The 12,114-nt window shown below is 48.0% G+C and overlaps 1 protein-coding gene across 1 annotated transcript in view; it reads left to right on the plus strand.

The window, feature by feature from the left end:
* The first annotated feature begins 512 nt into the window (after nucleotides 1–512).
* Nucleotides 513–12,114, plus strand: part of LOC138267163 (uncharacterized) — a 60,282-nt gene continuing 48,680 nt past the window's right edge. Inside the window, exons 1-2 of the mRNA XM_069216014.1 lie at nucleotides 513–708; nucleotides 1,202–1,386. Coding sequence (XP_069072115.1) covers nucleotides 513–708; nucleotides 1,202–1,386 — 381 coding nt within the window. The remainder of the gene's footprint in view (nucleotides 709–1,201; nucleotides 1,387–12,114) is intronic.

Genomic DNA, 12,114 nt, shown 5'->3' on the forward strand with positions numbered 1-12,114 from the left:
GAGGTCCTCGGCCTTGAGATGCCTACTGTTTAGGTCAGGTCAAATCTCCTGACGGAGGTGCTTCAGCCAGGGGCTTCCACATCTGAGCTTCTTCTGCCATTTAATGAAGCCCTTACCGATGTCCTATTGGGTACTTGGTCCAGACCCAACACAGGGGCTCCTGTGAATAGGACCATCACAGGCCACCATCGACCCACCCCGAACGACCCTCAATTCCTGTCTCAACACCCCACACCTGAGAGTCTTGTCATCGAGGCATCCTCATCCTCGGGCGCCTTCCCTTCCGCACACCCGGATAGGGAATCAAAAAGGCTGGAACAATTTAGGAAGAAGATGTTTTCTTCCTCCAGTCTTGCGCTGCGGTCCGTGAACACCGCATGCCTTTTGGGCCGCTATACCCACTCTCTGTGGGATACGGTCACGCAGGTTCTGCCGCAGATACCGGAGGAGGCCTGTGCTATCGTCGCCCAGGCTGTCACCAATGGGAGAGTTGCGGCCAAGTTAACGATTAGATGTGGGCTGGACACGACCGACTCTCTCTAGGTAGATCGGTTGCAACGACGGTAGCCTTGAGGCACCACGCCTGTTTGGGTACATCTGGTTTTTCATTGGAGGTCCAACAGACTCTTATGGACATGCCATTTGATGGCTCCCGTCTCTGTGGAGACAAGGCGGACTCGGCTTTGAAGAGGTTCAAGGACTCCCTGGGTATGGTCCCTCGGCCTTTCCACTGCCCCTCGCCACCAACCGCCTTTCGTCCTTTTCGTGGCCATGGAAGGGGCTCCCTGTTGTGTCCCTATCCCAGCCACAGTGCCACCCATGCTGTTCAGCCGCTGCATGGCCAGGGACGCGGAATCCCACATGGGCGTGGGATAGGGAACCAGAGGTATGCCTAGTCTACCCCTGCCCCCGCTGCAGCCTCCACCTTGGCCCAGTTGGCGCAGGATTCTCCATCACCTGCCCCACTGGGAATCCATCACTACAGGTGGGTTTTGCATACCGTTCGAAGGGGCTACTCCCTCCCCTTCAAATCTGCCCCACCGGCCATGCCTCCATCAGTCTGCCATATTCCGGAGGATCAATTGGTATTTATCCACCAGGAAGTTGCAGCTCTCTTGGCCAAGGGAGCCATAGAGAAGGTCGCTGCGCCAGAAGTAGGTCGTGGCTGTTATTCCCGCTACTTTTTTGGTGCCCAAAAAAGACAAGGGCTTACGCCCTATCCTAGACTTTCGGGACCTCAATCTCTTCCTCAAGAAGGAGAAATTCAAAATGCTCACCCTGGCTCAGGTCTTGTCTGTCTTAGACTCAGGCGACTGGATGGTAGCTCTGAACGCTTATTTCCACATTCCCATCCTGCCTGCCCACAGACGTTACCTACGATTCGTGGTAGGTCACAAGCACTTTCAATTTACCGTGCTCCCCTTAGCCCTTACCACCTCCCCTTGGGTGTTCACGAAAGTGATGGCGGTGGTTGCAGCTCATCTGCGCATGTTGGGGGTTTCAGTTTTCCCCTACTGGCTGTTGAAGGTGGACTCACCCCAGAAATTTGTCTCCCACCTGCAGACTACAGCAAACTTCCCTCACACAATGGGGTTCACTATAAATATGCAGAAGTCACACCTGACTCCTTCTCAGACGCTCCCTTTCATCTGAGCTGTTCTGGACCCAATGCCGTTTATGGCATATCCTTCCGAAAAGCGAGTCCAAGATAATCAGGCTATGATTCCGATCTTTCAGCCTCTGTCTTGGGTTTCGGTGACACTGACTCTGAGGCTGCTGGGCCTCATGGCCTCCTGCATCCTGCTAGTGACACATGCTAAGTGGCATATGCGGGTTCTGCAGTGGGACTTGAAGTTCCAGTGGGCGCAGCATCAGGGAAATCTCTCCGACATGGTCCAGATCTGCAGTGGTGGCTTACGAATCTGCATTGGGTCCACAGCAGAACCCTCTCCCTTCCTGAACCAGATCTCTCCATAGTGACAGATGCGTCACTTCTGGGATGGGGCGACCACATGGGAGAGGCCAATCTCAGAGGCTCTGGTCTCCGGTGGAGTCTGTGCTCCATATCAATCTTCTGGAGCTCCGGGTGATCAGGCTTGCGTTGAAAGCATTTCTTCCCTCTCTCAATGGAAAGGTAGTGCAAGTGTTCACAGACAACACTACCACCATGTGGTACTCCAACAAACAATGCGGTGTAGGGTCCTGGACCCTTTGTCAGGAGGCACTACTCCTCTGGACATGGCTGGAACATCAGGGCATTGCCCTGGTGGTTCAACACCTGGCGGGCTCTCTGAACGCCAGAACAGACAAACTCAGCCGTCGATGCATAGCTTACCACGAAAGGTGTCTTCATCGGGAGGTGGCACAAGGACTCTTTCTGCAGTGGGGAGAGCCTTTGTTAGATCTGTTTGCCTCTGCAGAGAACTCACAATGTCATCTGTTTTGCGTGTTGGAGTTTCCAAGGCAGCAGTCGCTCGGAGACGCTTTTCGTCTCGAGTGGAACTCCGGCCTCCTTTATGCCTTTCTGCCTATACTACTTCTGCCCAGAGTTCTCAAAAAGATCAGGAACGATTGGGCTCAAGTTATCTTGGTGGCTCTGGACTGGGCACAGAGAGTATCGTATCCCGAGCTATTGAGAATGGCCACGGATTCTCCACTCAGACTGCCTCTTTGGGAGGATCTCCTGTTGCAGCAGCAGGGGGCGGTTCTCCACCCGAACCTGTCCAGTCTCCGCCTTCATGCGCGGAGATTGAGCGGCAGCAATTGACGGCTTTTGACCTTCCACCCGAAGTCTGTAACATTATCTTGCAGCCAGGCGTCCCTCCACCAAAATGGTATGCCCCTGTCGTTCACATAAATTTGTGTCATGGTGTACCAACAAATCTGTATGACCCCCTTTCTGCTCCTCTTTCTGAGGTTCTTTTGTTCATTATTTCTTTAGCCCAGCAGGGCTCTGCTTTGGGCACCCTTAAAGGGTATTTATCTGGCCTTTCTTATGTTACCTGATCGGCCTTCACTCTTTAAGTCTCCTATTGTCAATCACTTCCTTAAAGGTCTCACCCATTTCTTTCCTCCCACTCCATTGATCATGCCTCAGTGGGACCTCAATCTTGTTCTTACTTTTTTAATGTGTACTCCATTCGAGCTGATGCACAATTGTCCATTACGGCTCTTTACTTTCAAGACTGTTTTTCTTGTTGCTATCACGTCTGCTTGTAGAGTGAGTGAGCTTCAGGCTCTTTCTTCAAAGCCCCCATATTTGTCTGTGCAGCCTGACAAAGTGGTGTTGCGCACTAAGGCTTCCTTCCTCCCCAAGGTTGTTACGCCTTTTCATGTAGGCCAGTCCATCACCTAGCCTACTTTTTTACACCCCCCACATACTTCTCATAAGGAGGAGAGACTCCTCTGTCTGGACCTAAAAAGAGCGTTGCCGTTCTATCTGAATCGTACCAAAGATTTCCAGGTGGACGCTCAACTCTTTGTTGGATATGTGGGTGCGAAGAAAGGAAAGGCGGTGCAAAAACGTACAATCTCTTGATGGGTACTTCTTTGCATCAAGATGTGCTACGCTTTGGCCAAGAAGCAACTCCCTGAGGGCTTGCACACTCATTCCACCAGAGCAATTGCTGCTTCTACTGCGTTAACACGCTGAGTTCCTGTCCTGGATAGCTGCCAGGCAGCTACGTGGGCATCCTTGCACACGTTTGCTAAACATTACTGCCTGGACAGTCAGGTCAGTCGGGGCGGCTACTTTGGTCGTTCGGTCCTGCAGGACTTCCTAGTATGGTCTTGGTTCGCAGCCCACCTCCAAGGATGGCATTGCTTGGGTATCTATTCTGAGGTAAGGAATCTGCAACTAGAAGTCTCTATCAGATTTACAAGCTACTTACCTTTGGTAACGATATATATGGTAGAGACATATTCTAGTTGCAGATTCCTTACCAGCCCAGCCATCCTTGCTGCTTGCAAACTGATTTCTAGGGACAGGGATTCTCCTTTCAGGACCTTAGCTCTGGCGCACCAATCTCAGTGTTCTTCGCGGCCCTACGCTTTGGCGTGGAAAGTCATGAAAAGAAACTTAAGTTACTGCGCTGAGGTGGCGTCTTTGTACTACTCCCGACATCATCACGGCGACTACGACACCAGCGATGCCCACGGAGTTTACTGACTCCACCTACCAACACGCAAGGGTATTGCTTGAAGGAAAAACTCTGGATCCAGTCTGATGCCGGGGGGAAAATTCTAAGGTAAGGAATCTGCAACTGGAATATGTCTGTACCAGAAATATCGTTACCGAAGGCAAGTAACTTGTACATTATTACGTATTAGTCCTGATGATAACCCGCTGGTAATTTATCTACTGATTGGGTCGAAACGTCGACACAGAATTTAATGTGGACTGTTACTAAAAACATTGTAGAGGATTTATGACATTTCAGATTCCTGGTGTTATAGTATGGAATCACTGTAAAACGTTGAAAGCCACATGTTACTCTTTGTGTATATATATATATATATATATATATATATTTCTCCAGTATTGGATCTTTCATAGATTCACATGCTTGAATCATCCCCGTCGTCGAGGTGGGAGCCTGACGGTAAACTTAAATACATAAAGCAGTAAGTCAGTAAAAGTAAAACCAGTAGGCCCTAGTAGGCCTCATAGGGTATTTTACAGTCTATCCACCTTGTTTTGTGAAAAAGACCCAAACTTCAGTATCAACCAATCAGGATTCAGCCCCTCCCAAACACTCCCAACAGAGGCTGAATTCCCTCAGATTTTCTACCGCACGTCGTGTGAAGGGAGTCTCCCTGAGCTCTGCTCAGTTTTTTCCTATTCTCTGACTGAAGATTGTTTTTTCTCTCAGGAAACTAGTTACAGCTTTACTATGTCTGAAAAGGCAAAGAAGGGTCTGTTCAGAGACTGTGACAACTGTGGGAAGAAGAAACTGCATGTTGATGACCCCCACAAGAAGTGTATCTACTGCCTTCATCCAGACCACAAGGTGAGAGACTGCAAAATCTGTTGCACCTTTAGTCAAAAAACCCTCAAAGACCGTGAGGGTAGACTTCTCTTATGGCTGCAAAAACAGAAAGCCTTTGAACATCCTTCCTCAGACGACAGCGAAGCGTCATCACAGACTTCTCGCCCTCAGAAAAGAACAGGTGAGAGAAGTAGAGGGTCGGATGAACCACCAAGGAAGGTGCCCAAAAAGACAAAACAAGTCTCTACTGAAGCGAAAAAGGATGTTTTCCACGCAGAGACATTTAAACATGGGCCAAAAAAGGTTAATTCAGAACCTACTACGCCTTTGCACCGAAAAAGCACCTCAAAAAAGCCGTCCCTGTCTCTGTCACCACAAAAAGAGCCAGAAAAACTCTTTTCGGTGAAAAAACAACCGTCGACGACCACCCCGTCGACGACTGTGTCGACGGTAACAGCGACCACAGTATCGTCGACGTTCACAACACCAGCCTCACCGATGATTATGACGTCACCGTTGTCATCGACGACGATAATTGCAGCAAAAAATTTCAAGAAAGCTTCGTCGGCAACCACATCGTCGACAGCGGAGGCCTCCTGGGTTCACCAATCAACCAGGGCACTCCCATCTACGAAGCACCTCTCAATGAGGTTTAAAAAGGCACTGCCGACGACGGCATCTACACAAGATACGTCGGCGAAACGACCGTCGTCTATAAAGTACCCGTCGACGAAGGGACCATCGACGAAGGTTTCGTTGACAAAGGAGACGCCGTCAATGACGGAACCGTCGACGAGAGATCCATCGACCAGGGAACCGTCGACGAGGGAACCGTCGACGAGAGAGCCGTCGACGAGAGAGCCGTCGACGAGGGAACCGTCGACGATTATATCTTCCACAGCACTAACAGTTTACAAACCATCCACCTACCTGGATACTTCGCCACACCATTCCTCATACCATCAGGACGACTCCACCAGATTCTTACCCCTTTCACTTATTAATATAGGGGACAAGGCGTCTGATATTCTGCCGATGCATACCTCACCAAGTAAAGTGTTGCCATACCCACCGCAACATCTTTTAGACGATGATGACGATGATGCATACTCTCAAAACGACGGAATGTTTGGGGCAGCTAGTAGCCCGTCCCAACTCAATGTCAAATGCCAAGAGTTTGATGAAGAAGAGGATCAACATTACCAGCCTAGTTATGCCTCAACATCTTATCCACAGACAGAACAACCATCGCCCCTTGCTATGCCTAGCACATTAGTGACAGATCTACAATATATGTTGAAGGACTACTATAAAAGGTTGATGAGGGGTGAAACCCTGAAACCGGTCCCAGGATGCTTGTTTCCGGTCCAGTGAGGACCTGGCTTGGCAGTTCGGTCTGGACTGTTCCCATGAGGAACAGGGTCAAGACTGATTTGCATATGGCTGGGTCCAAACTGGGGTGGCATGGTGAGCAAAAGAACAATGGATTAAACCCAGATCTATGACTGGGGGTGAGTGTTTGACAATGTTCAGCATTCCGTCCATCACTTGTTGTTTTTGCTTTGTCACCCTAAGTGGGAAGGGTATGCCCAGACGTGGGTCCCGTGCTTCCCATGCCACTGGATTCAAGCTAGCCTGGCTGATGAGGGGTGAAACCCTGAAACCGGTCCCAGGATGCTTGTTTCCGGTCCAGTGAGGACCTGGCTTGGCAGTTCGGTCTGGACTGTTCCCATGAGGAACAGGGTCAAGACTGATTTGCATATGGCTGGGTCCAAACTGGGGTGGCATGGTGAGCAAAAGAACGATGGATTAAACCCAGATCTATGACTGGGGGTGAGTGTTTGACAATGTTCAGCATTCCGTCCATCACTTGTTGTTTTTGCTTTGTCACCCTAAGTGGGAAGGGTATGCCCAGACGTGGGTCCTGTGCTTCCCATGCCACTGGATTCAAGCTAGCCTGGCTGATGAGGGGTGAAACCCTGAAACCGGTCCCAGGATGCTTGTTTCCGGTCCAGTGAGGACCTGGCTTGGCAGTTCGGTCTGGACTGTTCCCATGAGGAACAGGGTCAAGACTGATTTGCATATGGCTGGGTCCAAACTGGGGTGGCATGGTGAGCAAAAGAACAATGGATTAAACCCAGATCTATGACTGGGGGTGAGTGTTTGACAATGTTCAGCATTCCGTCCATCACTTGTTGTTTTTGCTTTGTCACCCTAAGTGGGAAGGGTATGCCCAGACGTGGGTCCCGTGCTTCCCATGCCACTGGATTTAAGCTAGCCTTGGCTGATGAGGGGTGAAACCCTGAAACCGGTCCCAGGATGCTTGTTTCCGGTCCAGTGAGGACCTGGCTTGGCAGTTCGGTCTGGACTGTTCCCATGAGGAACAGGGTCAAGACTGATTTGCATATGGCTGGGTCCAAACTGGGGTGGCATGGTGAGCAAAAGAACGATGGATTAAACCCAGATCTATGACTGGGGGTGAGTGTTTGACAATGTTCAGCACTTGTTCGGTCCCAGGATGCTTGTTTCCGGTCCAGTGAGGACCTGGCTTGGCAGTTCGGTCTGGACTGTTCCCATGAGGAACAGGGTCAAGACTGATTTGCATATGGCTGGGTCCAAACTGGGGTGGCATGGTGAGCAAAAGAACGATGGATTAAACCCAGATCTATGACTGGGGGTGAGTGTTTGACAATGTTCAGCATTCCGTCCATCACTTGTTGTTTTTACTTATTGAATATCCCTCCCCTTGTCAAGGGTGAGGGGTGGTTAACACCTCCCCCATCAGCTTGGTTGCGGGAAAGACAGGAATTTAGAAAAAGAACAAGGAACTGATGCGAGTCAATCCACTCCTCCATAAACTGCAAATCTGCACAATGCTGCAAGTCATGGATGAGTTGGCTAGATGTCATCTGTTGTTGGACCTGGCCTATTCTGCAGGGTCACCCCAAAGATTTTGCGTTTTTCCCTCCACTTTTTGCTGATTTTATTTTTGTTGGTCTTAGGGCTCTTAGCACTTTTGCCACTGCTGACCAGTGCTAAAGTGTATGTTCTCTCTCTAAATATGGTTTGATTGCAACATCCACAATTGACATATTTAATTTAACTTATAAGTCCCTAATAAAGTGCACTACTGTGCACAGCACCTGTAAATTAAATACTACTGGTGGGCCTGCAGTTCTGATTGTGCCACCCCTTCAGTAGCATTGTAAACATGGCTCAGGCCTGCCATTGCACAGCCTGTGTGTGCAGTTTTAAACTGCCATGTTCACCTGGCAAGTTAACCCTCTTGCCAGGCCCAAAGCTTACTTTTGAATATGTATGTCACCCCTAAGGTAGGGCCTGGACAGCCCCAAGAGCAGGGTGCAGTGTATTTCGAAAGTTGGTCATGTACTTTTAAGTTTTACATGTGCAGGTAGTGAAAAACTATTCAATTTGTCTTTCACTCTTTCAAGGCTTATCTGTCCCACAGGTTAACACTGGGATAGCCTTATTACATTTTATAAGTGTAATTTCCAAAGGGAAGAGATAGGATCCCCAAGTTCAGCATCTCTTGAATCACAATTTCAAATCACAGCTCATGGTGAAGTCAGATTTTAAATTGCAAATTGGAAAATGCCTTGTTTAGAAAGTTGGCATTTTCTTACTTTAACCCCTTCTCTGTCTGGAGTTTTCCCCCTCAAATGACAGGCCTTTTTTTTGGCTATTTGGGGCAGATTGCGCTTAGGCCCTCATAACATTTTGTCCACACAAGCTACCCACACCAAATTTGCATCCTTTTTTCCCAACATCCTAGGGATTCTAGAGGTACTCAGAGTTTGGGGTTTCCCCTGGAGGAAAGCAAGTAAGTAGCCAAAATACAACAAACGTTTTTTTTTTTTTAAATGGGGGTAAAGGGCTGCAGAAGAAAGCTTGTTTTTTCCCCCTAGAAATGGCATCAACAAAAGGTTTGCGGTGCTAAAATCACCATCTTCCCAGCTTTCAGGAACATGCAGACTAGAATCAGAAAACCTAATTTTTCAACACAATTTTTGTCATTTTACTGGGACATACCCCATTTTACTATTTTTTGTGCTTTCAGCTTCCTTCCAGTTAGTGACAGAAATAGGTGTGAAACTAATGCTGGATCTTGGACAGCCAAACATTTCTGAAAAGTAGATAACATTGAAATCAGCAAGCGGTCATTTCTGTAGACCCTTCAAGGTTTTCCTACAGAAAGTAACAGCTAAAATAAAAAAATATTGAAATTGAGGTGAAAAAAAAGAGCAATTTCTGTCCACGTTTTCTTCTGTAATTTTTTCCAGCTATGGCAGATTTTTTAAAGCAATATACCGTTACGTCTCCTGGACTCTTCTGGTTGCAGGGATATATTAGGGCTTATAGGTTCATCGAGAACCCTAGGTTCCCAGAACCAATAGTGGAGCTGCACCTTGCAATGGGTTTTCCTTGTATACTGGGTATAAAGCAATTAATTTGGTGAAATATAAAGATTGAAAAATAGGTATCAAGGAGACCTTTGCATTTCTAAAATGGGCACAAGGTAAGGTGTTGAGAAGCAGTGTTTTTTTTTTGCACAACTCTGAATTCCGAGGTCCCCATACTAGCATGTGAATAACAGGGCATTTCCCAAATAGTCGTCTTTTTTACACACTGTCTTACATTTGGAAGGAAAAAATGTAGAGAAAGACAAGGGGCAATAATATTTGTTCTGCTATTCTGTGTTCCCCCAAGTCTCCCGATAAAAAAGGTACCTCACTTGCGTGGGTAGGCCTAATGCCCGCGACAGGAAATGCAACATTGACGCATCACATTTTTACATTGAAATCTGATGTGTTTTTTGGAAAGTGCCTAGATGTGGATTTTGGCCTCTAGCTCATCCGGCACCTAAGGAAACCTATCAAACCTGTGCATTTTTTTAAAACTAGACACCTGAGAGAATCTAGGATGGGGTAACTTGTGGCACTCTCACCAGGTTCTGTTACCCAGAATCCTTAGCAAACCTCAAAATGTGGCAAAAAACACTTTTTCCTCACATTTCAGTGATAGAAAGTTCTGTAATCTAAGAGGAGCCACAGATTTCCTTTCACCCAGCATTCCCTCAAGCCTCCCGATAAAAATGGTATGTCACTTGTATGGGTAGGCCTGGTGCCTGTGACAGGAAATGCCACAAAACACTACGTGGACACATCAAAATGATCTAATTCAAAACTATCTGTTTTTGCGGGGGCAAACCTAAAAAAAAAAAATCACATTGTCCCACATTTCTGTGTGGAATCACTGCACTGGCACAAATTTCCTACCACTCAACCTTCCCCTCAGTCACCCGATAAACATGGTAACTCATTTGTATAGGTGGGCCAAGTGCCGGTGACAGGGAAGAGCTGTAAATATGTCGATATTGAGGGGGAACCAGAGCAGGTCCAAAAGGCCAGTTTGGAAAAAAATGTTTTAAGCCGACAACTGGGGCAGAATTGTTATCAGTATAGATGTGACAATGCTGTTTTGTAGGAATTTTCTGTATTCCTGCAGATTCCGAAAGGGTCCATCACAAAAATGTTTGATTTCTAGCAAAGTTGGAGGTTTGCACGGCATTTGTGGATAAGAAAATGGTGCTGGGTGCATGTGAAGCCCACCACCCTGGACTTACTCGGATGTTTAGTTTTCAGATGTGTCTAGGTCTCGTAGATTTTTCTACATGGTAGCATCCCAAAGTCCAAAAAGTACAGCCCTCGTCATTCCAAGTGGGACGATTTTGACAGTTAGGTAAGCTCTCATGGCTCGAATGTAAAACCAAAACCCAAAATAATCAAATGTCCTTTTGCTTGCCATTGTGATAAGATCTTTTAGTGTGAGGGGAGGGCTGAAAGACTGTTACCCCCTTTAGTTGTGGTTGGGACATAACCATGCCCATACTGGTTGGTAGCCACCACCCCACTATTTTGTATATTTTTTTAATTCTCTAGCATCTAGTAGGCTTTTTGCCCCCAGAGAGTGAATCAGGTGTAATTGCCCCAACAGCTTTGCCCCCATTTCTTGGGGGTGGGGGTATGGCCATACCCCCACCCTCTTTTTTTGTAAAAATAAATCTTCCCTGGTGTCTGGTGGGCTTTCTGCCCCGCCGGGGGGGGCAGATGAGCCTTACAAAAATAGGCAGATCTGCATTAAAAAAAAATCCGCCCCAGGGGAGCGACCCTTGCTTAAGGGGTCGCTTCCCTTGCGTGAAATTGGCACAAAAAACAAATCTCTGGTGTCTAGTGGTATCTACTCCCCTTGGGGGCAGATTGGCCTAAGCAAAATAGGCCGATCTGCCCCCAAGGTGGGCGTAAACGGCCTATAATAAATTCCCCCCCCCCCAGGGGAGCAACCTGATCGGCCTTATTAAAATAGTCTGATCTGCCCCAAGGGAGGTCGAAATGCCCTTAAATATGTTTGTTCCCCAGGGGTACGACCCCTGCCTAAGGGGTCTCTACTGTTTTTGAAAATTGTTGCAAAAAGAAATCCCTGGAGTCTTGTGGTTTCTGCCCCTCTTGGGCAGGTTTTCCTAATAAAAATAGGCCAATCTGCCCCCATGGGGGCATAAATGACTTAAAAACAATTTACCCCCTCAGGGGAGCGACCCCTTCTCCACTTGTAAAAAATAAAAACAATAACTATCCCTGGTGTCTAGTAGCTTCTGGCTTCCCTAGGGGCAGATTGGCCTAATTAATATAGGCTGATCTGCCCCCAAGGGGGGCAGAAATGGCCTTATAAAAATGCCCCCCTTGGGGAGCGACTCTTGCCAAAAGCTTTGCTCCCCCTGCCAATGTCATATAAAAAATAAAATCCCTGGGGTCTAGTGCCATTCCTGCGGCCCGATCACTATGCGATCGGGCTGCAGGAATGCTCAGAGCAACATGAAAAGAAAAGGAAAAGCCTTTTCTTGCCTTTTCATGCCTCCCTGACCTCCCCTGACCCCGTATCGGGGTGAAACTAATCTATTTCTCCTCAGTTGCACTGGGAGCTGAGCTGGGAGGCAACCTCTGACATCACAGGGGGCGGTCAGGGCTGGAAGGGTAAGCTATTCCCCTTCCATCCCTGCCCTGTGGGGGTGAGTGGGAGGCTCGTGTGGTGTGCGCTTGCGCTCCCCCCA

The sequence above is a fragment of the Pleurodeles waltl genome, chromosome 12 (genome assembly GCF_031143425.1).
Source record: "Pleurodeles waltl isolate 20211129_DDA chromosome 12, aPleWal1.hap1.20221129, whole genome shotgun sequence".
Taxonomy (NCBI): domain Eukaryota; kingdom Metazoa; phylum Chordata; class Amphibia; order Caudata; family Salamandridae; genus Pleurodeles; species Pleurodeles waltl.